The 27,820-nt window shown below is 60.8% G+C and overlaps 2 protein-coding genes across 2 annotated transcripts; one reads left to right on the top strand and one right to left on the bottom strand.

Moving 5' to 3' along the window:
* Positions 1 to 5,493: 5,493 nt before the first annotated feature.
* On the top strand, positions 5,494 to 14,805 carry NUBP1 (NUBP iron-sulfur cluster assembly factor 1, cytosolic). Its single transcript, XM_056107409.1, has 11 exons — positions 5,494 to 5,569; positions 5,649 to 5,753; positions 8,329 to 8,462; positions 10,994 to 11,062; positions 11,636 to 11,668; positions 11,973 to 12,063; positions 12,216 to 12,370; positions 13,292 to 13,402; positions 13,511 to 13,613; positions 13,826 to 13,909; positions 14,482 to 14,805. Exons 1-11 carry the CDS (start codon positions 5,551 to 5,553, stop codon positions 14,535 to 14,537), a joined length of 960 nt encoding a protein of 319 aa, XP_055963384.1. The 5' UTR covers positions 5,494 to 5,550; the 3' UTR covers positions 14,538 to 14,805.
* Positions 14,806 to 15,709: 904 nt separating this feature from the next.
* On the bottom strand, positions 15,710 to 24,145 carry TVP23A (trans-golgi network vesicle protein 23 homolog A). The gene is made up of 5 exons (XM_056107435.1): positions 23,922 to 24,145; positions 18,168 to 18,312; positions 17,130 to 17,219; positions 16,839 to 16,967; positions 15,710 to 15,866 (listed from the first exon to the last, which is right to left on the bottom strand). Exons 1-5 carry the CDS (start codon positions 24,143 to 24,145, stop codon positions 15,726 to 15,728), a joined length of 729 nt encoding a protein of 242 aa, XP_055963410.1. The 3' UTR covers positions 15,710 to 15,725.
* Between the last annotated feature and the right edge of the window lie 3,675 nt (positions 24,146 to 27,820).

The following is a 27,820-nucleotide window of genomic DNA, read 5'->3' as shown; positions in this document are numbered from 1 at the left end:
CACTTCCCACCGGCCCAGCAAGGACAAGAAGCTGCCCGGAGCTGGGGCCTCCCTCGGGGACCTCTGTGACTCGGCACTGTTGTCACAAAGCCCAGACCAGGGCCAGGGGATCGCTCCCATCCGGGCTGCCTGGGGCTGAGTTGGCCAAGGGACACACAGACACGCGGACACACAGACACGCACACATGCGGACACATACGCACACACACACACATACACGCATGTGAAGACACACACACGCACATACAGGCACACACGCGCTCGCGCAGGGACACTCTCACGCACGCACACACGTGCACTTGTACACACACGCACGCACAGCACACACTCACGCACGCACACAACACACACGCACGCACACAACACACACAACACACAAACACAAGTTCAGGCACACATGCACACATGCACACACACAGGGAATCTGACTTTCTCTTTTCTTCCCCTTGGATTTGGGGTTACACCTGGCAGCGCTTAGGACTTCCTCCTGGGTTCAGGACTCAGTCCTGGCAGTGCTGGGGGGACCCCATGGGACCACGTGCGAAGCTTGCACGCCTTCCCACCGGTGGCCCCAGAAGGCTCTTATGTTCTAAAAAAGGAATGTTCCATCATAAGGAGAGAACATTTTTTTTTTTGCTTTTTGGGCCACACCCGGCGATGCTCAGGGGTTCCTCCTGGCTCTACACTCAGGAGTTACTCCTGGCGGTGCTCAGGGGACCATATGGGATGCTGGGAATCGAACCCGGGTTGGCCGAGTGCAAGGCAAACGCTCTACCCACTGTGCTATCTCTCCAGCCCAGAGGAGAACATTTTATTTCTCCATTCGTGCGGGGTCTGTCCCTTTCCCAGCTGTCATGGAGAGCCACTACAGTGAGCTGCGCACACAAGGCCTCACATGTACTTATGTGGACGGTGGACGGTGGCTTCCAGCCTCCCAAGCAGACCCTGGCAGCCCTGCTGGGGTTCCCGCAGGTCTTCTGAGTCTCCAATGGCCGCTCTGGGTCACATTCTTTTTTTTTTCTCTTTTTGGGTCACACCCGGCATTGCACAGGGGTTACACTTGGCTCTGCACTCAGGAATTACCCCGGGCGGTGCTCAGGGGACCATGTGGATGCTGGGAATCGAACCCGGGTCGGCTGCACGCAAAAGCAAACGCCCCACCTGCTGTGTTAGCTCTCCAGCCCCTGGGTCACTTATTCTTAAGGCCAGGCATTCGTTCCGGAGACCCCCAGCATGTTGGATCAACGGTTGGGGTTCAGTGGTGCCGCTTTTGGGGGGGTTACTGCCACCCCTGGCTATTTCCTGTTTCCATGGGATGTTTTTATTGGTGTCTAGACTACAAAACAGCCGGCGTGGTGGCATGTGATTGGCGAGGTGTGACGTTTAGTTTGGAAAGTGGGCATTTGGTTTAATACAAGTAATCTTTAACCTCACCTGGCTTCTAAACTTGAACTAGGATCTTCGTGTCGGTCTAGTGGACCAGAACGACAAAGCTTGCCGGGAGCAGCAGCATCCTCAGAAATTTTGCGGGAAGGTTAAAGAAGAGAGTTCAAAATGATCTCTTGAGGCCATCAAATATCCTGGCCCCTTCATGGCAGAGACACCCTCCGACTAGTAAAAGATTCTTATTTTCCATCTCTTAAAACATGCTAATGAAGCAGCAGAGAGAGAGAGAGAGAGAGAGAGAGAGAGAGAGAGAGAGAATACAGTGGTTAGGGCACTTGTCTTGCATCAACTTGGTCTCCGGTACTATATATGGTCTTCTAAGCACCACCAGAGTGACCCCCAAATACAGAACCAGGAATAAGCCCTCAGAACCATTGGTTGTGACCCCAAAATCAACCCCAAAATAAGCAAAAATAAAACTCATGAATGGGAAACTTCTCTTTCTGAATTCTCTGTGGGAGGGGTATAAGGAGTGCTGGGAGGTGGGGGCTCCAGGGAGGGGGTGCACATTGCCTTCCCCAGCACCCATAATGTCACCAGGTGGCCCCCAAGCCCTACTGGGGTGATCTGGGAACTCCCCAGCACTGCACAGCCTGACCCTGGCACTGAACCCCACCAGCCAGTTAGAAAAAAAAAAAAAACACCAGGAATGGCCCTGGACGTGCCTAACGCTTAATAATGTGGGCTGTATGCTGACAGGTAAAATATAAACTTTGGGTTTTGTTTTTTTTTGGGGGGGGGGTATTGGCTTTGAGTTCACACCTGGTGATGCTCAGGGGTTACTCCTGGCTCTGCTCTCGGGAATTACTCCTGGCGGTGCTTGGGGACCATATGGGATGGCAGGGGTCGAACCCTCGCCGGCCGTGTACACGGCAAATGCCCTCCCCGCTGTGCTGTTGCTCTGGTCCTGAAAAATAAACCTTTGTATCACAGTGCGAAAATGCCAGATCATTTTTTTCGTATACCTGAAATCTACTTCGATTATAAAGAAGAGGGGGATGGAGAAAGTACTGTGTGGGGGCAGGAGTTTGCCTTGTATCCCTGGCACTGCAAACGATCCCTCAGCACCACCAGGAGCGGCCCTTGGGCACAGAGCTAGGAGTAGTCCTGAGCACAGAGAGGTGTGCCTGCCCTCCAAAAAACTATTTTTGGGAAAGGGAGGATTTTCTGCTACAGAGCTTAGGTTCCTCCTCGCTCATAAGTTGGGGAAGAGTGCCACCTACAGGCAGAAGGCAGGAAATGCCGGCGCCCCGGCAGGTGCAGTGAGGTCCTGGAAGGGGGTGTTGTAACTCTTCCTGGGACCTCCCGCTCTCCTCCCCACATGGGAGGGTGATGCCTGCACCCTGAGTCCCCTGGCCCCCCCTGCAGCTGGTTCACAAGTTGCTGCGGAAACTGCAAACTCTGCCAGGCAGACAGGATGGAAAGGCGGCTGTGGGTCAGCGTTTTATTTCTTCTTTTTGGCTCTCAGGTCCTGCCTGCTCACAATCATTCATCCTCAGGGCCATTTCTTTCCCTAAGCTGACCCTGCTTGTGTCCCCTGGTCCCTTGATTTTCCCTGTATCATCAGGACATCGGCGGTGGAGGCGTGACTCTGCTCCTGGCTACCTACCCGCCTGGGCGACATCCGTGGAAGGGTGAGCTGTGTCCGGGGCAGCAGCAGTCCCGAGGGACAGCGTCTGATGTATGTGGGTATGTCTGTGTATGTGGGGAAGTCCCACCAGGAACGGGGGGGCCCGTCCTGCGCCCACGAGTGTCCGGCTCCACTTGCAACCAGTAGTAGCCAGAGCGCTGTGTGCCGTGGGTGAGTGTGGACACGAGCTGGACAGCTCCAGCTTGTCCTCCCACTGTCCCGCTTGTCCTGTTTCTGTTTTCTAAGCCCCCGTGAGAGGGGGAGCCTATAGACACGAGGCTTGTGGAAGGGCTGATTCTCGGGAGGGAAATGGACCAGAGCTGGCCAATAGGACAGCTCATTCAGGGAAACACAAGATCTTTTTTTTTCTTTTTGGGTCACACCTGGCGATGCTTGGGGGTTACTCCTGCACTCAGGAATTACTTCTGGTGGTGCTCAGAGAACCCCATGGGATGGTGGGAATTGAACCCGCGTAGACCGTGTGAAACGAGATCCTTAACCCACCAAGCCAGCGAAAGGTTGCCGGGGACCAGGATGCTCACACTACCCCCAGCAATCAAGTTCACAGGAAAGGAGGTGTTCTTTGGGGCCACACACAGCCGTGCTCAGGGCTCTGCACTCAGGGATCAAGCCTGGCAGGCTCAGGGAAACCATGTGAGACACCGACTTGAGTCCGGGTCAACTGCACGCAAGGCAAGAGCCTCCCCCACCAGACTATCGCTCAGGTCCGAAGGTGTGATTTGGACCTTACCCTCTGACCGAGCACTCCAGCCACAGATCCGCGGCTATGGAATAGGTCGGTAGTCCAAACAGGAGGTAAAATTGCAATGCATTTTTCCTCGATGGTGTGTTGCTAACAGTTTAACTTGAATCTAGGATCGGTCACGGGGTGGGGGGAAATCACATGTCAGAAAAGGTTGGGTCCTGAACCATGGTACAGTGGGGAGGGCGCTTGCTTTGCACGCGGCTGACCCAGTCTGGATCTGTGGCAGCCCCTCGGGCCTCCGGAGCCCCGTCAGGAAGGAGTGAGCCCTGAGCACCACCAGGTGTGGCCCATACCCCACAAAAAAAGATTTAAAAATATGATACAAGGGCTGGAGCAATAGCACAGCGGGGAGGGCATTTGCCTTGCACGCGGCCAACCTGAGTTCGATTCCCAGCATCCCATAGGGTCCTCTGAGCCCTGCCAGGTGTGATTCCTGAGTGCAGAGCCAGGAGTAACCCCTGTGCATCGCCAGGTGTGACCCAAGAAGAAAAAAAAAAAACAAGCCAATCGGCCTGAAGAACTTAGGAGGGGCAATAAAACAAAGGGTGGGGGGCTTTTTGGCCCTGAGCGGCCCACGTTTGCTCTACGTGTGGAATTGACATCAAGAGATGTCAGAAGATAATTTTTGGCAGTAGGGCAGAAAAAAGAAATCTAGAGAAGGGATGAGGGGGAGAGGAGGGCTGTTCTGAGTGGAGGGAGAACAAAGAGAAGGAACGGAGGAAGGCAAGGCTTGACTCTTTTTTTTTGCTTTTTGGGTCACACCCGGCGATGCTCAGGGGTGACTCCTGGCTCATGCACTCAGAAATCACTCCTGGCGGTGCTCAGGGGACCCTATGGGATGCTGGGAATCGAACCCGGGTCGGCTGCGTGCAAGGCAAACGCCCTCCCTGCTGTGCTATCTCTCCAGCCCCACTTTTTATTTATTTTTCATTTTTTTATCTTTTTAAATTTTATTTATTTGATTTATTTATTTTTTTTTTGCTTTTTGGGTCACACCCGGCAATGCACAGGGGTGACTCCCGGCTCATGCACTCAGAAATCACCCCTGGCGGTGCTCAGGGGACCCTATGGGACGCTGGGAATCGAACCCGGGTCGGCCGCGTGCAAGGCAAACGCCCTCCCCGCTGTGCTCTCTCTCCAGCCCCACTTTTTTTTATCTTTTTAAATTTTATTTATTTAATTTTTTTTTTGCTTTTTGGGTCACACCCGGCAATGCACAGGGGTGACTCCTGGCTCATGCACTCAGAAATCACTCCTGGCGGTGCTCAGGGGACCCTATGGGACGCTGGGAATCGAACCCGGGTCGGCCGCGTGCAAGGCAAACGCCCTCCCGCTGTGCTCTCTCCCCAGCCCCAAGGCTTGACTCTTAGGGGGTCCAGGACTGCAGCCCTATCTCGAGCGGCTGAGTGAACCTGAACCCAGAGCGCATCTCGTGCATCTTGCATCCGCAGTGAACGTCTTGGGTGCGGAAACGGGGACCCGGGAGCCGCGCTGCAACGCTGAGAGCTCCAAGCTCTCCCCCCCCCCCCCCCCCCCCCCCCCCCCCCCCCCCGGCCTCAGCATCCCGCGGGCATCAGGCTCGCGCATGCGCAGCGCGCGCGCGGCCGCCGAGACTTATTTCGCGCGGGCGCGGCCAGATCTGGCGCCGCGGGGCGGAAGTGCGTCACGGCGGCTTCCGGCTGCCCGCGTCGGCGGCCTCGGCGGCGGGATGGAGGAGGTGCCGCGGGGTGAGCGTGCGGCCGGGGGGCGCGGGGGCGGGGCCCGGAGCCCGGGGGCGGCTCTAACTGTGTCCTCGTCCCCGCGCAGACTGTCCCGGGGCCGGCAGCGCCCAGGCGGGCCGAGGAGCCTCCTGCCAGGGGTGCCCCAACCAGGGGCTCTGCGCCTCGGGAGCCGGCGCCGCGCCGGACCCAGGTGAGGCCTCGCGGAAGTGGAAGGCGCGGGGGGCGGAAGGGGCGGGGCCTGCCGCGGAATGGGGCGGGGACTGCCGCGGAATGGGGCGGGGACTGCCGCGGAATGGGGCGGGGACTGCCGCGGAATGGGGCGAGGCCTGCCGCGGAATGGGGCGGGGACCGCCGCGGAATGGGGCGGGGACTGCCGCGGAATGGGGCGGGGACTGCCGCGGAATGGGGCGGGGACTGCCGCGGAATGGGGCGGGGACTGCCGCGGAATGGGGCGGGCCTGCCGCGGAATGGGGCGGGCCTGCCGCGGAATGGGGCGGGGACTGCCGCGGAATGGGGCGGGGCCTGCCGCGGATGGGGCGGGGACTGCCGCGGGATGGGGCGAGGCCTTCCGCGGAATGGGGCGGGGCCTGCCGCGGAATGGGGCGGGGCCTGTGTGAATGACAGGGCCAGGGCCGAAACGGGGGCGGGTGGAGTCTCCCGGGCCGGCTGGAGTGATGCTGGGCGGCCCGGGTGCGAGGCCCCTGGCCCGCATCCTGCTGCAGGGAGGCCACCGGGGGAGGAGTCGCCACTGAGGGGACCCGGACGCTACCACCTTCTTTGTTTTGTTTTGTTTTGCTTTTTGGGTCCCACCCGGCGATGCACAGGGGTCGCTCCTGGCTCATGCACTCGGGAATGACTCCTGGCGGTGCTCAGGGGACCCTCTGGGATGCTGGGACTCGAACCCGGGTCGGCCGCGTGCAAGGCAAACGCCCTACCCGCTGTGCTATTGCTCCAGCCCCATGACTCATTTTTATTTTTTATTTTATTTTATTTTTATTTTTTGCTTTTTGGGACACACCCGGCAATGCATAGGGGTTACTCTTGGCTCTGCACTCAGGAATCACTCCTGGCGGTGCTCGGGGGACCCTATGGGATACCAAGAATCGAACCCAGGTCAGCCGCGTGCAAGGCAAACGCCCTCCCTGCTGTGCTATCACTCCAGCCCCCTGCCACCTTCTTTGAACACAGCTGTCCTCAGGTGGCAGCAGTCAGTTCCCATCGCCCTGCCCTGGGACTGGTGGCAGGCGGGCCAGCAGGGGCACCCACAGGACCCGTGCCCGGGGAGAGCACGGGGAATGACTTGGAGGAATGAGCGAGAGGATATAGGGGTATATCGGGCACTTGCCTTGCACACAGCCGACCCTGGTTCCCAGCCTGGCATTGTGTCTGACCCCCGAGCTGGCCCAGAAACAGACAATATCAGAAAATAGAAGAAAAAAAGAAAGAAAGAAAGAAAGAAAGAAATGGGCTGGAGCCATAGCACAGTGGGTAGGGCGTTTTCCTTGCACACGGCCAACCCGGGTTCAATTTCCAGCATCCCATATGGTCCCCTGAGCACTGCCAGGAGTAATTCCTGAGTGCAGAGCCAGGAGGAACCCCTTGTGCATTGCTGGGTGTGACCCAAAATGAAAAAAGAAAAAAAAAAACAGGAGAGGGGGCTGGAATGTGGGTCAGGGTCATGGTTCAAACCCTGGCACCCCAGACTTCACCAGACTTCACCATGCACAGAATTCCCATTGTGGCCCATGCAATAATAGCAACCAGGAAAAAGAGTGTTTTTTTTTTTTTTAAAGCACTAAAGACTGGGCAAGAGCTTATTTGTTAGTTTGGGGGCTGGGCCTGGCAGTGCATGGTGGTCACTAACTGCTCAGGGGTCACTCCCAGAGGTGCCCGGGCACGAAGGCTGCTGGGATCGAGCCCAGCCTTGTGCATGCCAGGCAGGCATGGAACTATCCCATGGGCCCTGGGAGAATAATTTCGAAGTTCAAGAGACCAGGGCTTGATTCCAGAGTCCACTCCAGTGTGACCGCGAGCGTGAGTTTTACCCTCTGTGGCCTTCTGTTCTCTCCCAGAATGGGGCAGGGGCTGGAGAGAGAGCCGGGCTAAGGCAGTTACGTAGCCTGCAGCTGGCCCAGCTTTTGTTTCATCCCACCCTCGTCCCCCGAATCTGGGCACCACATATGGTCCCCCAAGCCCTTCCACGTGTCACCTCTGAGCAGAGCCAGGAGTAAGTCCTGAGTACTGCCGGGTGTGGCAGAAATGAACCTGACCCCTCACGGTTCGTTTCAGGGGTTTGAAAGAAGATGCACTTGGAAGGGGCTGCGATTTGTAGTAGATGTTTGCGGCTCTCTGCCCATCTCAGCTCTGTGGACAGTTGGGCCCGGGTGCCTCTTAGCCATGGGGACGGCCCACTGCCATGCCTTTGTGCCCCTTCCGGTGGCAGCCGACAGGTCCCCATACTTTGCCAAGTATGGGTCCAGGGTTCTGTGTGCACCCCCCAACCCTGTCGGCGGGGATCCCTTCCTCGATGCCACGCACTGCCTTCGAGCTGCATTGCTGCCAAGACCACTAGAGCCCCAGCCTGGTGGGAAGAGAGATGGCCCCGCCACTGAGAAGGTCACAGTGGTGGCCGTGGTCACGCAGGAGCCCCTGGAACATCTCCCAGGACCTTGCTCCTCCCGGGCGTGCGGCCGTAAGATGTGGTGGGGTCAGTGGGGCGGGGCTTGGCCCCAGGGACACTCTCATCGGCCCTGTTTTCTCCGCAGCCATAGAGGAAATCAAAGAGAAAATGAAGACGGTGAAGCACAAGATCTTGGTGCTGTCTGGCAAGGGCGGTGTGGGCAAAAGCACCTTCAGCGCCCACCTGGCCCACGGCCTGGCGGAGGACGAGAACACGCAGGTGGGGCCCCGGACGACAGTGGGGGAGTGGCTGCGGTCTGGCTGTGTGGCTGTCCTTTGGGCTGAGTTGGGCGAGGCCTCGGGGACCCTGTCCCTGCAGGGGCTGTGTTTCCGGTCTCGCCCTTGGGACTGGGGGCCTGCGCAGCCTCCCTCGCGTGCTGCCATCGGCCCCGCCAGCCTCCACTCCTCTCCTCGTTAACCCCCTTGGGACTTTCGCTAGGCCTCAGGTCTGCACCCCCTGACAGCCTGCAGCTAGCTCCCACCCCTGGGGCACGGGGCAGGGTTGGGGGGTGCACACAGAACCTTGCTTGGGGCTTCCTCCTGGCTCTGTGCTCGGGGATCACTCCTGGCAGGGCTCAGATTGGGAACGTATGTGGAGCCAGGAATCCTGTCTGAGTCAGGTGTGTGCAAGGCGGACGCCTTAGCTCACGCCCTTCCTCCCAGCCCACGCACTCTGCTTCTTACATGATGAAGGTTTTATTTCCTCCGTGAAAAAACGGACAGTTGCGGTGAGTGGCGAGGATCAAGCCTACATTCTTGACATGTTCTCAGTACACACACACACACACACACACACACACACACACAGAGTGGGTCCACAGAAATCTTACCATTATTCAAGTATTACAGTCATACATTTGATTTTTTTTTTCTTTTTGGGTCACACCCAGCGATGCTCAGGGGTTCCTCCCGGCTCTGCACTCAGGAATTACTCCTGGTGGTGCTCAGGGGACCCTATGGGATGCTGGGAATCGAACCCGGGTTGGCCGCGTGCAAGTCAAACGCCCTACCCACTATGCTATCACTCCGGCCCCTCCATTTAATTTTTTTAAAAAAGTAAACATCTTCATTTTTTTTTTTTCAGTTGAATGCAACACGGAGTATTGTGTAAATGTCAGGTTTGCACCATCTTACTGATATTCTTACGTATTGGAATCTGATTGCCAGGTCGCTGCTTTTAGGACAGTCTTATTTGAAGCGTTGTACTGGGCATAAGCTCTCCAGTCCTTTTTTCTGTTTTGGGGCCACCATCTGGTGATGCTCAGGGCTGACTCCTGGCTCTGTGCTCAAAGATCACTCCTGGTGGCTTCAGGGGACCCTACGGGGCACTGGGGGTCCAACCCAGGTTGGCCGTGTGCCAGGCAAGTGCCCTCCCTGCTCTCCTGTCTCTTCGGCCCAAGGGGCCAGAGAGAGTCCAGATGCGAAGGCTCTGGCCAGATGCATACGGGGAAGGAACAACTGGGAGGGGCCTGGGAGCAGGGCCGGGGGTCAGGAAGCCTGAGGGATGGATCCCCGGCTGCCACGGAGTGTCCCCCCCAGCCTGTTTCCCCAGCGTTCACACCAGGCGTCCCCCTCGTAGCATGGGCTGTGCAGGGCCTCAGAAACACGGATCTGGGGCGGGAAAAAGAATGCAGAGGGGAGGGTCTTGCCTTGCACGTGGCTGACCTGGGGTTCGATCCCCAGCATCCCCTATGGTCCCCTGGAGTGATTTCTGAGTGCAGAGCCAGGGAAACTCTTGCTTATCGCTGGACGTGATCCAAAACCTTAACTGGTGAAAAAAAAAAAAAGGGAATCAAGTTGTCCACCAATGAGAGGCCCTGGGAAGTGCAACCAGGCCCGGGCTGGGGGCATCGGGGTGGGTGCAAGCCTGCCCGAGATTGGAGAGGCGCTGGCTGGGGTCAGTGCTCCCTGCGCTTTCCAGGCCCGAGCAGCTGGCTGGGTGCTCCCTGCGTGCTCCAGCTGCAGGCAGTGGCCCAGGAGGCCAGGGAGGGCCGAGTGGGAAGCCCGTGGGGTTGGTTCCCGAGTGCTCTAGGGTGTTGGGAGCACAGGGGTGCGGCTGGTCCTCAGAGAGCTCCCGCAGGGTCCGAGGGAGGGGCCTGGGGCCACTTGGGCACGTGAACAGTTTTCCTAGTGTCCTCGGTTTCCGTTTCTTTCTTGGAAGTTGAGCCTCAGCACCCGTGAACTTTGGGGCTGCAGGAAGAGGGTACCTGGTGGTGGGGTTTGGAGACTATAGGGGGGTCGCCCCGTCCCCTCCCTTCCAACCAGCAGAGGAACAACCTGCCCCGGCCAAAGGAAGGAGCCTGACCAGGGCCAGCACACAGCTCATGTCTCTCGGGTGGACCCGAGCTCGGCCACAAGCCTGAGGTCCCGCCAGGTCCCGTCTGACCCAGATTTTTTTTTGGGGGGGGGGGTTGGGTGGTGCAGCGCTCCCAGAGGACCTGGGATCACTCCTCACTGACCAGGCTGGTGGTTCAGTGTGAGGGCCCCAGGGTGCGGCGCAGCGAGGGCCTGGTGGTCCCGAGGCTGACCCGGGAGCCTGAACCTGCACCCAGACAGGCTCGACAGACCCCTGCAGTGTAGGGGGCGGGGGTGGGGGGCAGGGGCAGATCATCTCGATAGCACGGGCATTAGCTGCTGGCCCGACCCAGCCCTGCCCTGCCCTCTCGGCCACTCGCCCCTCTCCCCAGTGCTGCATCTCTGAGCTGTCACATCAGAGCATCCCCCCACTCTCACTGTCCCCTCCCTCCCCAGGTGGCCCTTCTCGACGTCGACATCTGTGGCCCGTCCATCCCCCGCATCATGGGCCTGGAAGGCGAGCAGGTGAGGGCGGCCCGGCCGGGCATGTGCTCTGAGCCGCGGAGACTGACCCTGCGGCCAGAGACCTGTCGCTTCTGTCGGTTCTGAGCTGCTCGAGCAGGAGGGGAAGCAGGTCGGGAAGCAGAAGCCTGAGCCCCGGGCTGCACTCTGGCGGGGGGCTGGGGGCCAGGGAATGTTCCTGGCCAGTGGCCGCTGCCGAGGAACCACGGCTGCCAGGCATGGGGGACGTGGGGCCCAGGGCTCCCCCCGTTTCTCTGGGCGGGGGCGGGAGGGGCTCCGGTTGGCGACCCCCATGGCAGCGTCTGGAGAGAGTGAGTTTCAGAGTAGCGCCCAGCGCTCAGGGTCAGGGGCCGGAGCTGACCCTCGGCCACCGGCTGGGCGGCTGTGTCCACTGTGCGCCCCCTGCCCCTCCTGGCCCTGGGTTAAGATGTCTCAGACCCCACACACGGGGTGGCTGGAAGCCTCTACCCCCGGGGCAGCTGGTGAGACTGGCCTGAGCCGCGCGGGGGAGGCGGGGAGGGCCAGGGGGCCAGGGCAGGGGCTCCACCCTCCTGTGACCCTCACTCTGTCCTGCAGGTGCACCAGAGCGGCTCGGGCTGGTCCCCGGTGGTGAGTCCCTCCCTTGGCGTGTGCGTGTTCGACGGCGGGTGGGGCGACCTCTCCTCACCCTCACCACAGTTCAGCCCCCAGATACGGACCCGGGCAGCTCCGGGGCTCGTGGGGCCGAGTCAGACAGGGGAGGGCAGATGTGTCCCCTCGGGGCCAGGGCTGTGTCCCAGTGAAGCAGGAGGGGCAGAGGGACGACCAGCCGGGGGGCGGGAGGGGAGGAGGAGACATCTGCCGTGGCAGGGCTTGGACCCCAGGCAGGGCCAGATTGCTGCTGTTCACCGAGGCCCCCCTGCTCCCCCTGCAGTTCCTGGAAGACAACCTGGGGGTGATGTCGGTGGGCTTCCTCCTCGGCAGTCCCGACGACGCCGTCATCTGGAGGGGCCCGAAGAAGAACGGTGCGTCCCGCTCTGGGTGGAACAGACGTCCTGGCGCCCAGGGCCTGCGGGCTACCCCTCTGCAGGTTCCCAGGGGCCCTGGGGTTGGGGGGTGGCGGTGAGCTGTCGGGCGCAGGGGCTGAACGGGCATGGCCCCGTGTCCCCTCCCCCAGGCATGATCAAGCAGTTCCTGCGTGACGTGGACTGGGGGGACCTTGACTACCTCGTCGTGGACACGCCCCCAGGGACCTCCGACGAGCACCTCTCGGTCGTCCAGTACCTGGCGGCGGCGCACATCGACGGGGCAGTGGTCATCACCACACCGCAGGTGAGGGGCAAGTGGGGCGTGTTGGTGGTGGCGTCTGTGCCAAGGAGACGGGAGGCGGTGGGGAAGTGGCGGGCGGGCGGGTGGCCTGCTCGGACTTTCCCCTCGGTTTCACCGTGACATAATCTGCCCCCCTGAGTCTGTTCAGACCGAGCAGAAATGGAAGTGGCCTGAGCCCGTCCCTGGGACGCTCGCAGCCCTCGTGGGGAAGAGGAAGTGGCCAGGGACGCCTCCGGCTCCCTGCCAGGGCCCTCGCCCGCCTTGACCCCTGGGTGACGGCTTCAGGCCAGGCGCCCTGGCTTCGGCATCTCCCCGGGGCCTGGGCTGAGCAGGGGTCGCAGCCACGTGGCCACAGCCTGTGGCTTGCCTGGGTGACGTCAGTGACCCGGAACGTGGGAGGTGGGGACGGAGGGAGAGGAAGAGGATGCCAGCGGGCCCCACACCTCCTCTGCCCAGCAAGGCTGCGTTCAGAAGGCCAGGCCAGGGCTGGAGTGAGTACAGCGGGGAGGGTGTTTGCCTTGCACACAGCTGACCCAGGTTCGGTCCCTGGCTCCCCATAGGGTCCCCTGAGGACCATCAGGAGTAATTCCTGAGTGCAGGGCCAGGAGTGACACCTGAGCATCGCTGGGTGAGGCCCAAAAAGTAAAAAAAAAAAAGCCAACCGCCCCTCCCCCAGAAGACCAGAGGGTGGTGGATGTCCATGAGGGCCGGCTAGTCCCAGTCTCCACCCTGAGGCACAGCACCCCTGGGGCGTAAGGGCCGCTGGGGCCGTGGCCAGGACTGCGGCCGTTGGGGTGTGGACGGGCACCCCTGGGTCCCGAGTGGCCGCCTGTCTGGGGCTTCGTGGGGTGTGGGCTGAGGCGGGTTGGGGAGTGGTGCAGACGGGGCCCCCGCCCCCCTGAGACACGGCTCCCTGTACCCCAGGAGGTGTCGCTGCAGGACGTCCGCAAAGAGATCAGCTTTTGCCGCAAGGTGAAGCTGCCCATCATCGGGGTGGTGGAGAACATGAGCGGCTTTGTCTGCCCCAAGTGTAAGGTGTGCTGGCCCGGCCTGGGTGGCGTGTCTGTTGGGTGCCCCCCCACGTCCCCCACCCCCGCCGGATCCTGCCGGGAATCACACCTCCCCTTGTGATCTGCCTCACAGAAGGAGTCTCAGATATTCCCGCCCACGACCGGGGGCGCGGAGCCCATGTGCCAGGACCTGCAGGTGCCCTTCCTGGGCAGAGTGCCCCTGGACCCACACATAGGTGGGCACGGGTCCCACTGCCATGGGGAGGGCGCGGGAGGAGCTTGGCTGAGCTCACCCTGCAGGGGAGTTTGGACAAAGGGTATTGTGGCCGGGGAGGCTACGGGGGGCAGGAGGGGCCTGGGGGGGCTGCGGGTTCAGTGCTCGGCCCTCAGAGCCAGACTCCACGGCCTCTGCTGCCCACCCACCCCGTCCTCTCCTCTCGTCTCTCAGGGAAGAGCTGTGACAAGGGCCAGTCCTTCATGGCGGGGGCCCCCGACTCCCCGGCCACATTAGCCTACAGAAGCATCATTCAGAGTAAGTATCCGGGAGCCGTGGCCATCGGGGGCTCTCACGGTGGAGAGGGGCGTGCGCAGAGCGGGCCGGGATGAGGAGGGCGGCACCACCTCGGCCGGAACCTCGGCGCAGAGAACAGGTCAAGTCAGCAGTCTGGAAACCCAGAGAAGGGTGAGCTGTACCGTGTAGCAAGTGCCTCAGTGAGGCCACGGATAAGTAGGAGGGCCAGCGAGAGCGTGGGGTACTGGGCACGCGCCCCACCGAGAAGCCTTGGGCCCAGCCACAGGGCCGAGGAGCCAAGCCACGCTGGGAGGGATCGAGCCAAGCCGTGCCGGGAGGGATCTCCAGAAGAAACGAGAATGTTCCGGGAAACAGCCTCAGGCAGTGAAGCAAACTCCCGGGCTGCCCGCAGGGGCTGCCCATGGTCCAAGCTGTCACCTCTACTGGGAAAGCCCACTACGGGGGCAGCAGGGCCAAGAGTGACAGGCCGGTGGGCCCCTCGGCATGCTAAGGGACACGGGCGTCAGCAGAAACGGGCCTTTCAGCGGGTGCCGGGAGCAGCCCTGCCCGAGCTCAGGAGCACTGTCTTCCAGGAATCCGCGAGTACCTAACTCCACAGCCAGCCGGAGAGAGCCCCCCCAGGTCCTGAAATGCAGGCCCGACGGCAGTGGCACAGGCGGCCAGAGATGCTTCAACCGTCTCCCGTGGGCGCTGCCCCAGGGCGCCGTGACCAGATGAACACGCTTCCTCCAGCCCTACTCTGGCAGCCACGGGCCAACCCCCTGCAGGCTGGGGATACCTCTGTGGCCTCTGCAGAGGTGGCAAGAGACAGGTCTCAGGGTCTGAGACGGGTCTCAGGGTCTGTGGAAGAAGAGGGGGCTGAGGGTGCCCACCCCCCCGTGCCCCAGCAGTGGCCTCCAGCTGAGGGTGGGGCCCAGAGACAGCCGGGCAGGGAGGGAGCCCGCACCCCTGGGAGCTGGTTCTCACCCGTGCACCGCGGGGGGCAGTCCGCTCTCGGGGCGCTGCCTTTCCTCTGAGATGCCGTGGGCTGGGCAGAGCAGCTGGGCACAGCCCCTGTTCTTCCCTCCCACACCCCCGTGAGTGTGGGGGACCCCCGGCACTGCCCACTCCTTCCGGCGTCTCACCTAAGGCTTATGAACCTCCAGCCCCTCCAGTCCAGCCTTCCAGAAGTCGCTGGGGCAGGCCCGCGAGGGGAAAGGTCGCCAAGACTCCCGGGAGTGTCTCCCTGTGCTCCCCACTCAAGGCCCAGGCAGGCCCCACAGGCCCCAGAGCCGCGAGGTTGCGCGAGGTTGGTTGCTCGGGCATTCGGGAAGCTGCCCGGTCCCGCTCAGAGACGAGGCCACCGCGGCAGGGGGGTCGGGTCCCTCTTAAGATGCCTTTGCACACTGCCGGGTTGGGTTTGGAAGGGTCCTGTGGTTCTTCATTCTGGAGCTTTTATAAAATCATGGAAAACAAACACAATGGCCAGTTGTGGGGCTTCTGACTGGGCTGCAGATGCCACGTCCTGGCTTTGGTTCCTGGCACAGCCAGAGAAGGAAACAGGGCAGGAAAACAAAAACTGGCGCCCAAGGACAGAGAACAAAGGGTGACTCCGCTGAAGGGGTCAGAGGCAGGGCCCTGGGGCTCCCTGGATGGGGATCAAAGGACCAGAGGCCAGGTTGGGTCCTGGCACCCCGCGGCACCCACGGCACAGGTTAAGGAACAGGTTCGAGGGTCAGGATTTTGCAGATGTTTACAGAGATGGAAGATGCCCGGGCGGGTGGTCAGCCACAGTCGTGCAGGGCCCGAATGCAGAGGCTGCAGGTCAGGGAGGCGCTTAGGGGGTGGCCGTGCGGAACACCGTTGGGGACAGCAGGGCGGCTGTGGCCCGGCTGACGTCGCTGTCGTCCCCCAGCTTACAGAGGACGTAGCCGTAGAGGTTCGCAGTCTGCAGGGAGATCCCGGCGATCACCAGCGCCTGCGTCAGGAGGGGCAGGGGGCCGTGTTCCCGGGGGCGCGTCTCAGCCCCCTCCCCAGCTCAGCGGCAGCCGCAGGGCCTCTATGAGCCCTGCACCCAGACCCCCAGTCCCAGAGCCAGTCCGGCTACTGCAGCTGCAGCTCTGCCTCCTGCAGCTGGAAGGGTTCTCGGCTGCTCGCACAGAACCACCCAGATCAGGGCCACAGTGGGAGAGAAAACCACAGGAGGCAGGGCCGGCTTCGCCCTGCACGCACGGAGTTCCCCGTCTGAACGAGCGTGTCCTGTGCTCTGTGAAAGACGATCTCTGGGCCAAGGGGCCTGTGCACACGCTCATGGGCCAGAGACCCCCGTGGGTCCCTCTGCACAGTGTGGCCCTGTGGGTGCGTGGGGCGTGACACCACTGCAGCCCGAGCAGACACGCAGCTTCTCGCGGCGACCTCATTCCCGGAGGCCAAAGGCGACAGAGCTCAGTGGGTGAATGGGGAAGTGGCGGGAAGGGGCCATGGCCCAGAGGACCAGTCCCTCAGCCCTCAGGGTGCCCCCTGGGATGCGGGGAGCCCCAATAGCAGGTGTTGAGACACCCAGCGTGGGATTCCACCCACCTAGGAAGTGGGCCCACCGGGCTGGGGAATCTGACACGGGGGGGGGTGTGGGTGACCCTAAGGGGCTCTTTGACGGGCGGGAAAATGGCCTAAAGCCAGGTGTGGCCGCTGGAGACGGACTGGGCACGTGAGTCCTCTCCAGAGACTAGGATGGGAGTTAAGGTGCTTGTGTTGCAAGTAGCTGATGCAGTTTGATCCCCGAGCACTGCCAGGAGTGAGTCACCCCTGAGCACAGAGCCAGGAGTAGCCCCGAGCACCGCTGGCTGTGGTCCGAACACTGCAACAGCACGCGCGTGCACGCGCACACGCACACACACCCCATGCCTGCGCCCTCGGCCCTGGGACGCCTTCAGACGGGGTGAGGCCTTACCAGCCACTTGAGCCTCAGGGAGAACAAGGTGCTGAAGAGGAAGACGACCCAGATGAGCGGGCAGACGAGGAGGCCGAGCCAGAACACGCGTGCCTCGGCTTCTGTGGGGGCTGCGTGGTGTGGAGAGGCCTGCGGTGGGGGCGCGGGAGCAGCTGCAGAGGCACGCGGGGGTCCCCCGGGGCTTGTCCCGTGCCACGCGGGCGGGGGCAGACGTGCACCGAGCACCCCCCCCCCGAACCCATGTGGCCCCTGAGCCGCCGTCCCGCCCCGCGCATCCCGCCACGAAGGTACCTTCCTGGCTTCGAAGATCCAGTGACTTTTGCCGTCTTCATCGATCTGGTTCCACCAGCGAAGCCCCACCAGGAGTCTCCCGGTGATGTTCTAGGAAACGGCGGGAGGACACGCATGTCCACGGGCGAGAGCGACCCAAGCCCTGTCCTGGTGAGCCCCGGCCACCACTTCCCACCTGGGGGCCCAGAGTCAGCTTGGAGCCTCATGGTCCTTCGCCAGGCTCACTGAGGCCGGGGCGGGCACGCACCCTCATGCACGGGCCATATTCATTTTTTTTTGTTTTTGATTACTTATTTCGTCCTTTTTGGTCATAGCCGGCAGTGCTCAGGGGTTCCTCCTGGCTCTGCACTCAGGAATTACTCCTGGTGGTGTTGGGGGGGCCTTACGGGATGCTGGGATTCGAACCCGGGTCGGCCACATGCACGGCAAGCGCCCTCCCCGCTGTGCTATCGCTCCAGCCCTGGACCACATTCAAAGCTTCCACAGCCGCAGACCATGTATTGGGCAGAGGTCAGCTGTCCCCAGAACTCTCAGCCCCTGGGTTCCGGACATGCAAGTGGCAGATCAGTTCGGGCCATTTTTTCACACTAGCCTGTGTTTCAGCCCCAGCTGGTTTGGTTTTGAGGCCACACCCGGCCCTGTGCCCAGGGGCACTCCTGGTGGTGCTCAGGGGTTTTCCCTGTGGTGTCGGGATGGAATCAGGGTCAGCCATGTGCGGGAGGGGAGGGTGCAGCCTGCAAAGCCCGTGCTGTGGTGTCTGTGTCTCTCTAGTGCCTCTTTTTTCCCTTTTCTTTTTGGGTCACCCTTGGTGATGTTCAGGGGTTCCTCCTGGCTCTGGACTCAGGAATGACTCCTGGCGGTGCTCGGGGGACCACGTGGGATGCTGGGAATCGAACCCGGGCCGGCCACGTGCAGCGCCAACGCCCTCCCCGCTGTGCCATCGCTCCAGCCTCTCTCCAATGCCTCTCACTGAGACGAGGCTCACGGCCCAGCTCCCCGCCCCTCACCCCCCCAAACTGGCCCCGAGCCCGGCCTCACCTTCACAGACCAAAAGTCGAGGGAGAGGAGCAGCAGCACGGTGACGAAGCAGCCCACGAAGCTCCTGCTGAACCAGTCACAGCCCACGTAGGTGACGATGGCGCTCACACGGAAGAACAGGTGGAAGAAGGTGGCCAGCGGGTGCCTGGGCAGAGGCCAGAGGGCTGGTCACCGGTGGCTGCGGCTGCGGCTGCCAAGCCCCTTCGAAGAATCCTGTACTTTCCCCCGGCGGGAGTCCCGGGGTCCAAGACTCAGGATGTCCTTTGACTCGGTCACGCCGAAGTGGAAGTGAAGGGGAACCTGGCTCCTCCCAGCGGCCCCAGCGCCCGGCCAGTTCCCCAAAGGCAAAGGTTGGGTCATTCCGCCTGTAACGGACGGCGCGGCCGCGTGCAGAGGTGAACCAGGATCAGCCAGCCGGGGGAGGGCCCCTGACCTCGAAGAATCCGACACGTCGGGGCCAGCGCGAGTCGTCTGTCCAGGGGCGGAGGCACTGGCCTTACGTGCCACCGACCCCGCAATGCCAGGAGACCCCCAAGTGCAGAGCCCGGCATATAAGCCGGAAGCACAGCCCTGGCTGCAGGGTCTCCCCTGCGCCCCCCACCCGAAAAGAATTAGAGGGGATCACAGACAACTTGCCAACCTAGAACGTTCCAGAAGAAAGGGGTCGAGGAGTCCGTGCCATAGCCTGACCGTCTCTCCACGCCTTCATCCAATTCTTCCCCTTCCCCATCCGCCGGGGGCTAGAGATTGTGTCCGGGCAGATCTGGGCCTGGGGCTGCGGATTCCCAGAAAGGATCTGCCCCGTCCAGCCTCAGACTGAGTTGCTTGGGGGTGACCGGAAGCCGGCGTCCTCTTTGCCGGGAAAGACTGGGAAGATGTGAGAGGCCCAAGAAGCGGGGTAACCAGGGCCGAGTGGGCGTGGATGAGCCCGACTCAGTCTCCCCACACATCTCGTCAGGGGCTCTGGTTCCCCAAATAAAATACTGACAATTCCAGTTGCTGGAAGGTTCCACACGGGTCCTGGCTAATTGGGAGTAGGCGGCCTTATGACACCAAGTGAAACTGTGCCACGAAGACCACCAGGCCAGGCCCCGGGGAGCAACTCCTTTCCCGCTGGGTACTGTCCAGGCCTCGGCCCTGCCCGGGCGGGGGGCAACAGGTCCTGACCGGCCGGGCCACGAGACCCGCCTCCCACACCGCCTCTCCTGCACCTCCACCACCTGCTCCCTCTGGGCCCCCACTGGAGACTGCAGGCGGCCAGGCCTGACTTTGCCGTGGCTTCGCGACCTCCCTGCCTCTGTTTCCCCTTCTGTGCCCCGGGAACGCCATGGGCTGCTGCTGGTGACAGACCCCCGGCTCCGGCCCGGTTAGCAGCTGTGACTCCTGAAACTTCACTCCGAAGCAGCCCCACTGCTGAATTCCCCCTCTGAGCGTGGCTTTCCCTCACACCTCAGGGATCCTCCCACTGCACGCCCAAGCCTCCCTCCTCCTCGTTGCGGGGAGCATCTCCCTGCCTCCCTCGTGTGCTGACCCCCCCCCCCCCCCCAAGCGGCATGGAGTGACACAGTATAAGGAACATGCCAGAAAGCAGTCCTTTCCTCTGGGTTTCCTAGTTCTAATGCCAAAGCAGGAATGAAAGAGGGCAGGGGTGCCTCCTCTCCACAGCACCAGCCCGACCCCACCCTCCCGCTCTGTCCTTGCCTTGCACCCAGGCCCGGACAGGCGTCTAAACTGCTCAGAGCCCCAGTTTTACCATCTCTAAAGTGGGAGAGTAACAGTGACATCCCCCCCTGAGGCCACACGGAGATGGCACGTGCAGGACCCCAGGCCACTCCTCACTGGCCCCAATTCCTGAGGGTGGTCTTGGACCGTGGGGCTCTCTGGGGGTGCCCTCCACTGGACGGAGGGCTTCTGCCAGTGTTAACCTGTCTGGCCAGCAGGGTCACTTGTCCAGACAATACTTCCCCTACCCTGGAGGGGGTGAGCGCACATACACATACACATACACATACACGACCACACGTGCATAGCCACACAATCTATGTCATTTTTGAATTTATTTATTTTGCTTTTTGGGTCACACCCGGCGATGCACAGGGGCTATTCCTGGCTCATGCACTCAGGAATCACTCCGGGCGGTGCTCAGGGGACCATATGGGATGCTGGGAATCAAACCCGGGTCGGCTGCGTGCAAGGCAAACGCCCTATCCGTGGTGCCGTCACTCCAGCCCCACAGCCCCCCACCCATTCCTGCACATGTCCACACACATACACGTGCAAACTCAGGCTCACGTACACCCACACACACACACACACACACGTGCTCTCGCGTGCACAAACGCACAGACACGGAGGAAGATGGCACTCCACTTCCCTGGAATCACCCTGGGGGGCAGCGCACGCGGGCCGCACCCACCCCTGCCCTGTGGCCGCTTGCTAGGGAACATCCAGGACCGTAATGGTCGGGAGGTCCCCCGCACCCGCAGGTCATTTCCCCGCCCCTCTCGGGAGCGATGGGTGCTGGGGTTTATGTAATCGCACTCACGTCAACGAGAAATGGAAACGGGGAAGTGAAGACGCTAGAAGGGGCTGCTTTCAAAAGCTGAGGTCGGAGACCCGATCAGAGAGAACCGAAATTCGGCCAGTTCCTTGATTCTGTGGGCGCCTTTCCTGGGTGATCAAGAACTTTCCCTAAAACGAAGTGATGGCCTGGGAGTGGGTCCAGCTTCCGCTCCCCGTTTCTGCATTTCTCGAGGGACTGGCGTGGGGAGGGATTGAGGGAGGGGTGTTCAGAGCCCACGGGAAACAGACTTTTTTTCCCTTTGCTTTTTGAGTCACTATACCACCAACGCACGGAGTGATGGCACAGCGGTAGGGCGTTTGCCTTGCGCGCAGCCAGCCCGGCCGAGCCGGGTTCGATTCCTCTGCCCCTCTCGGAGGGCCTGGCAAGCTACCGAGAGTATTAAATATGCCAAACACAGTAACAACAAGTCTCACAATGGAGATGTTACTGGGCCCGCTCGAGCAAATCGATGAACATTGGAAGGACAATGACAGTGACCATCTCTACCTTTAACTCACTTTATGTATTTCTGCATTTCCAGACAGATTAGATTTCAAATAATGACTTACTTTTTCACTGTGTATCAAGTATTGGTAAATCGAACTGTATACATTTTGCAATGGTTATGATAGCACAGTGGTAGGGCGTTTGTCTTGCGCACAGCCAGCCCTGCTGAGCCGGGTTCGATTCCTCCGCCCCTCTTGGAGAGCCCGGCAAGCTACCGAGAGTATTCAATATGCCAAACACAGTAACAAGAAGTCTCGCAATGGAGACGTTACTGGGCCCGCACGAGCAAATTGATGAACAATGGGAGGACATATTTTGTTTTTTGAGTCACACCCAGTGATGCACAGGAGTTCTTCCTGGCTCCGCACTCAGGAATTACTCCTGGGGGTACAATGCTGGGAATCGAACCTGGGTCGTCTGCGAACGAGGCAAACGTCCTCCCAACTGTGCTATCGCTCCAGCCCTGGGGGAACAGACTTTCTGAAAGAACAGAGGGAACCCAGAGTGGATCTTCCGGGGTGGGAATGAGTGTTTTTGTGCCTTCATGGCCTCCTGGGGTCCTGTCAGACATGAGGAAGTGGGAGTTCTGAGTACTCCCAACTGCAGACCCCATAGTCAACCCCCAGACAAATCATGGTTGAAGCCAGAGGTGGTACCGTGAGCAGGGCGTTTGCCTGGCATGTGGCTGACCTGGGTTCCATCCCCAGCACTGGCCCCCGAGCCCCTCCCAGTGTTAACCCCTGAGTTCAGAGCCAGGAGAAAACTCCCAGCACCGCCAGGTGAGGCCCCCAAACAAAAGCAACCAGGACTTCTCAACCAGGGGACATTTAGCCCCTGATGAAGACAATTTTATTTTGTTTTTTTTTTTTCAGTCACACCTGGAGATGTCGGGAGCGACTCCTGGCACAGTGTTCAGAGACTCTGTAGTGCCAGGGACGGAGTCTCGGCTGCGGCACAGTCAGTGCTCCTGCCCTGTGCATCCCCTCGCCAGCCACCTCTCCGGTTTTGCCACAGGGTGGGGTGCTCCTGGCGTCTCAAGGGTAGAATCTGGACAGAGTGCAACCTCCTCGCCAGCCCCAGAAACCAACAGCCCCGCTCTCAACCGTGGGGCGATTCTGCTCCTGCAGGCCTTGGGGGTGCAAACTGCTCCCCAGAGCACCCACACAATGGCTCCTCCAGGCGGTCTCCCTAGGCTCCTGCTTTGATTATTTTTGTTTTATTTTGGGGGCCACATCTGGTGATGCTCAGGCTTACTCCTGGCTCTGCACTCAGGAATACTCCTGGGGATGCTGGGGGACCATAGGGGATGCCTGAATCGAACCCGGTCAGCAGATACCCAACATGCTGTCCTGTCGCTCTGACCCCTGGAAGGTCCCAGAGTAGGTCAGTATTGTCACTGAGCACAGTGGCTTGAAGATGCAGGCTCGGGGCCCGGTGAGGTCAGGCTCCTGCCTTGCAGGTGGCCAATTCTGGCCCCAAGCCCAGCTCCACTGAGCGTCCAGCTACAAGTAAAGCCCTGAGCACCGCCGGGTATGGCTCCCAAGCCAAAAAAATCAGGTCTGGAGAGATTGTATGTATTGCGGGGAGGGAGCCTGCCTGGCATCTGGCTGACCCGGCTTCAATCCCTGGCACAATGTAGGGTCCCCTGAGCACCAGCAGGAGTGATCTGAGCACAGAGCCAGTACGAACCCTGAACACCGCCAGATGTGACCCCCCCACAAAAAAAAACCAAGACGGAACTGGGGTGATTTCAGGTGCCCCCTGGTTCCTTCCTCTCCCCGGAATTCTGGGGTTCTTTCAATGTCTTTTCTCAGACATAATCACGGATCACGGTGGCCGGCTCATGACTGGGTCCCCAACATCCTGGGGATGGGGCGAAGGTCACATGAAAGGGCCAAAGGGACTTTGCAGGCGCGATTCAGCTGTGCGTCCCGGGGCCGGAGGCTGACTTTCCATTGTGTGAAGGAGTAAGTTCAGGTCAGGGGTTCCAGCAGCGCTGGGGGATGGACACAGGGTCCCTGGAGGCGGGTCTGTGCACTCCAGCCTCTGTACCCGCGAGCTGGTTGTGGGGTTGCCCACCCCAGGACGCTGTGCATTGGGGGTGGATAACTGACTTGACCCAGGACACCAAGTGGGTCTGTCTGTGCGTCCCGAGCTGAAAGGGTGGTGGGTGGGGGTGAGGGGGGGGGTTGAGTACAAATTCAAGCCCTTGCTCCACGCCCCCTTCCTGGGCGCTCCCGCGGTCCCCTCCAGACGCGGGTCTGCCCTGCCCCTGCCCACCGCTCACCACCTGCAACGCTGGAGTCGCAGCCTGCAGGGGTGAGGTTTCTCCTCCCAGTGCTCCCGCTCCCGCGTCACCCCTGGGCGCCGGCCGCACCGTGGCGATGGGGCTCAGGGACCCCCACTCCCACCATCCAGCTCATTCCTCACCCCCCACCCCTCTGTCCCATCCCCTGAAAGCGCTTGCTGACCTCCTGGGGGCGGGCTCAGTGACCGCCCAGCCTGCAGTGGGCAGGGCTTGCCCGCGGGTTGAGGGGGCCTCCAAGCCGGCGCCTGTCCACTGGGTGAAGGAAGGAAGGAAGGAAGAAAGGAAGGAGCCAGGAGAGGGCGGATGGGGACGGGCGAATCTGCGGGGCTTGGGGTGGGGGGTGGGGGTCCGCGCGCCCCCACCAGCGGCCCCGTACCTGATCCTGGCTTTCTGGAGCGCCTGTTCCTCCTCGCGGCCGAAGTCCAGGGACACATCCTCGGTGTCATCCACCAGGGCCTGCGGGGACACCCAGGGGCAGCATCCCGGCCCGCGCCCCGCCTCTGCGCCCCCCACCCCCAGGCGCGCGCCCCCCCGCAGCCCCGCGGGATCCGGCTGGCCCCGCACCCCGGGCAGCCCCGCCCGCCGCCCTACCTGCTTCATCCTGGCCAGCCGCGCACCTGGACGCCTCCCGCCCGGGGCTGGGCAGCGCCCGCGTCCTGCGCGCAGGTGCGGGGTGCGGCGGGCGCACGGCGCAGGCGCGCGCGGGAGCGGGGCGGAGGGGAGGGTCCCGGGGACCCCTGGGCGCGCGGACACGGAGCCCCGGCGGGAGGGGTTCGGCGTGCCGGGAGCGGCAGTCCGGGGAGGAGAGGAGAAGGTGGTGGGTGACCAGTGTTGGACCAGGCCAGGGCCCCCCCCGAATCTCACCACCCAGGGGTCCTGCCAGCTGCGCCAGGAACAGGGCTCAGGGGCTGAGCCCTGAGCTGGGCCCCCGGGAGGGAGGCCAGGGGTGGAGCCCCAGCACCCGCACTGTCCCCCGCCGCTGTGCTGGCGAGGCACTGGCCCGCCCGCGGTGACCCGAGGTTCCCCTGGTGCGTTCAGGCCGGTCACCCTTGGATGGACGGACCAAGGGACAAGGAACCGCAGGCCGCCTGGGACGCAGTGGCCGGTTTCAAGCCTCGCAGTGTTCTAGAGAAATCACGAAGGGTTGTGGCAACAGTTACACATAGGTGCGGTTGAGCGTCGTCCAAGCCCTTCCTTAGGGGACGCTCTTCTTGGGGACTGAATCAGGGACAAAACCTCATGCAAGTACTCGGCACCCTGGATTCCTGCTAGGAGATCCGCCCCAAGGTGGGATTCCATCTGGGGGTGTCTTGATTTCCTTAGCCAGTATCCATTTATTATTATTTTTTTTTTTTTTTTTTTTTTGCTTTTTGGGTCACACCCAGCGATGCTCAGGGGTCACTCCTGGCTCATGCACTCAGGAATTACTCCTGGCGGTGCTCGGGGGACCAGGTGAGATGCTGGGAATTCAACCCCGGTTAGCCGCAGGCAAGGCAAACGCCCTCCCCCCTGTACTATCGCTCCAGCTCATGCTTTGATTTTTTTTTTTGGGGGGGGGTCACACCCGGCAATGCTCAGGGGTCACTCCTGGCTCATGCACTCAGGAGTTAATCCTGGCGGTGCTCGGGGGACCCTATGGGATGCTGGGAATCGAACCCAGGTCAGCTGCGTGCAAGGCAAACGCCCTCCCCGCTGTGCTATCGCTCCAGCCCCGCCAGTATCCATTTGAACAGTCACGTTAAATTTACTTAACAATATTTCTAGTCGTTTTTGTATGGACACAGCTGAACTCACTGTGTCACTGTCATCCTGTGGATCGTGGAATTGCTCCAGTGGGCGCCAGTAACGTCTCTATTCCTCCGAGCCCTGAGATTTTTTTTTAATTTAATTTTTTTTTTTTATTAGTGAAACACCATGAGGTACAGTTGTAGATTTACAATTTTTTGTGCTTGGGTTTGATTATACAATGATCAGATACCCATCCCTCCACCAGTGCCCATTTTCCACCACCATGGATAATATCCTCCCCACCCTATTCCCCCATCCCCCCCTGCCTCTGTGGCAGGGCAATCCCCTGTGTCGAGCCCTGAGATTTTAGCAGCCTCTTCTTCCTCACACAGGAGGAGTTGTATTAAGCTTTAAGGGCGGCTCTTCCTGGGACCATCTTGCCATATATCCCAGACTGTCGTCCTCAGGCCAAGTGAGTCTTTCCTTAACCCTCGCAGGGTCCTTATTCAGTTACTTCCTTTTGGGTCATGACAGAGTTTGTTCCATGACTGTGCTCTTAACTTATTCTACTTCTTATGGCGCTTGGCCTGTCCCTTTTTGATGCCAGGGGCGCTTATGGCTTGCCCCGGGTCCACCCAAGTCCCTTGCCAAGACCCTCCTTTTGGGGGTATTAGGAAGTAACAGAAACTGAGGCTTAAGTGAATATGACAGATTTCCCAGGAGTGAATATTATTCTGAGTCAACGGACGCTCATGTTACAAAAGCGTAGCATCAACTCTCTCCCCGTGTCTGTACACAAAAGGTAAAGGTAAAGGTAAAGGCCCTCCCGTTGATCGTCAATTTGCTCGAGCGGGCCCAGTAACGTCTCCATTGGAGACTTTGTTGTTACTGTGTCTGGCATATCGAATACTCTCGGTAGCTTGCCGGGCTCTCCGAGAGGGGCGGAGGAATCGAACTCGGGTCGGCCATGCTGGCCGCTTGTAAGGCGAACGCCCTACTCGCTGTGCTATCGCTCCAGTACACAAAAGACATAAAGGAAGGAGAAAAGCGACTATTTCACCTCCATGTACAAAATCCAGCGCCCACAGAAGAACTTAACTTTACAAATTACAGGATTACAGGTCTGATTTGGGGATATTAGTGATTAGCCGATAGGGGAAGAAAAGCACCAGGGAGAGGTCAAAGATAAACACAGGGCAACAGGGAGAATTGAGTGTGGCTTGGGAGCACTGTGGCGGGAGTGGCTCAATAAACCTAAGCTCCCTGAGGAGAAAGAGAGGACAAACCAATGCAAATCCAAGAGTCCCCCTGCGGTGGGGTGGGGGGCAGCCTTGGGACTTCCAGGGATGGCTTCACTCACCCCCAGGGACCCCCACCCCTTTAGGATTTCAGGGCCAAGAGATTCGGAGACCGGGACTGACCAGTGACGCTTCCTACAGGACAGTCTGCACTGTGAGCAGCCAATCTGCAGTGTTACTTTTGGGGGCTCCCCAGGTGTCCCCAGAAAGAAGACCCCCCCTCCCGCTCCACCCTGGTGACCCAGAGAAGGGCCTCTGATCCCCAGGTCCCTGCCTGCAGCGTGCCCAGGAGCGGAGCTGCCTGGCCCCTGAGTGGGGACCCTCACCCTCCCCTAAACTCAACCTCCGGAGGGACTCCAGTGTCCGGGCCGCAGGGAGCCACGATGGCATACTCAGGATCTGGGGGGTCCCAGGTGGCTGCCTCCCCCAGCGCCCCACTTCCACTCAGGGCCATCTAACAAGACTCAGAGACCGGGGAGCCCCCCTCCAGCTTCTGGGGGGGGAGGGAAGAGTCGCCACAGAAACCAGGTGAGGTGAGCACCCAGGGACTTCCCCCCAGAACGAGCAGTGGTGGTAAGTTAAATCGGGGTTCAGAGAATGCCCAAAGCTGTGAGGCAGGAAAGCCCCCTTGAGAGCCCCAGCAAGGACCAACGGTTACTCTCAGCCCTCGACGCGGAGCAGGGGGGTGCTTGAGAGAGTCACATCTCCTGCCTTCTGGGGAACATGCTAGGGGTGTTGCCGGCCCCTCCAGCTCTCCCATGCACCCCACAGCTGCAGAGCGGACAGACCTGGGCTCGCGACCCCCTCCGGGAGCAGGAATACCCCTCCCTTACACCAGGAGGCAGGCGGAGTCAGAGGCAGGGTACTGGCCGCCGTGCACGGTGGCACCAGTTCAATCTAGAGGCTGGGACCATGCTTACTGCTTCTGAGCCTCTGGAGCTGGACCAGTGAATCTGCTTTCCTTAGGGATCATGGTGGGCTGGAGCGATAGCACAGTGGGTAGGGCGTTTGCCTTGCACATGGCCGGCCCGGCCGAGCCAGGTTCGATTCCTCCACCAAGAGTATCTCGCCCACAAAGCCTGGCAAGCTAGCTGTGACGTATTCGATATGCCAAACACAGTAACAAGAAGTCTCACAATGGAGACATTACTGGGTCCACTAGCAAATCGATGTAGGACAGCGCTACAGGGATCATGGGGGCAATTCTTGGCATCAGAGAGTTGGGGGAGGGTCACTTGAGCTCCCCTCA

Source organism: Sorex fumeus, unplaced genomic scaffold (assembly GCF_029834395.1).
Source record: "Sorex fumeus unplaced genomic scaffold, SorFum_2.1 ptg000165l, whole genome shotgun sequence".
In the NCBI taxonomy this organism is placed as follows: domain Eukaryota; kingdom Metazoa; phylum Chordata; class Mammalia; order Eulipotyphla; family Soricidae; genus Sorex; species Sorex fumeus.
The sequence above is the reverse complement of the archived record's forward strand: the minus strand, read 5'-3'. Positions and strand labels throughout refer to the sequence as shown.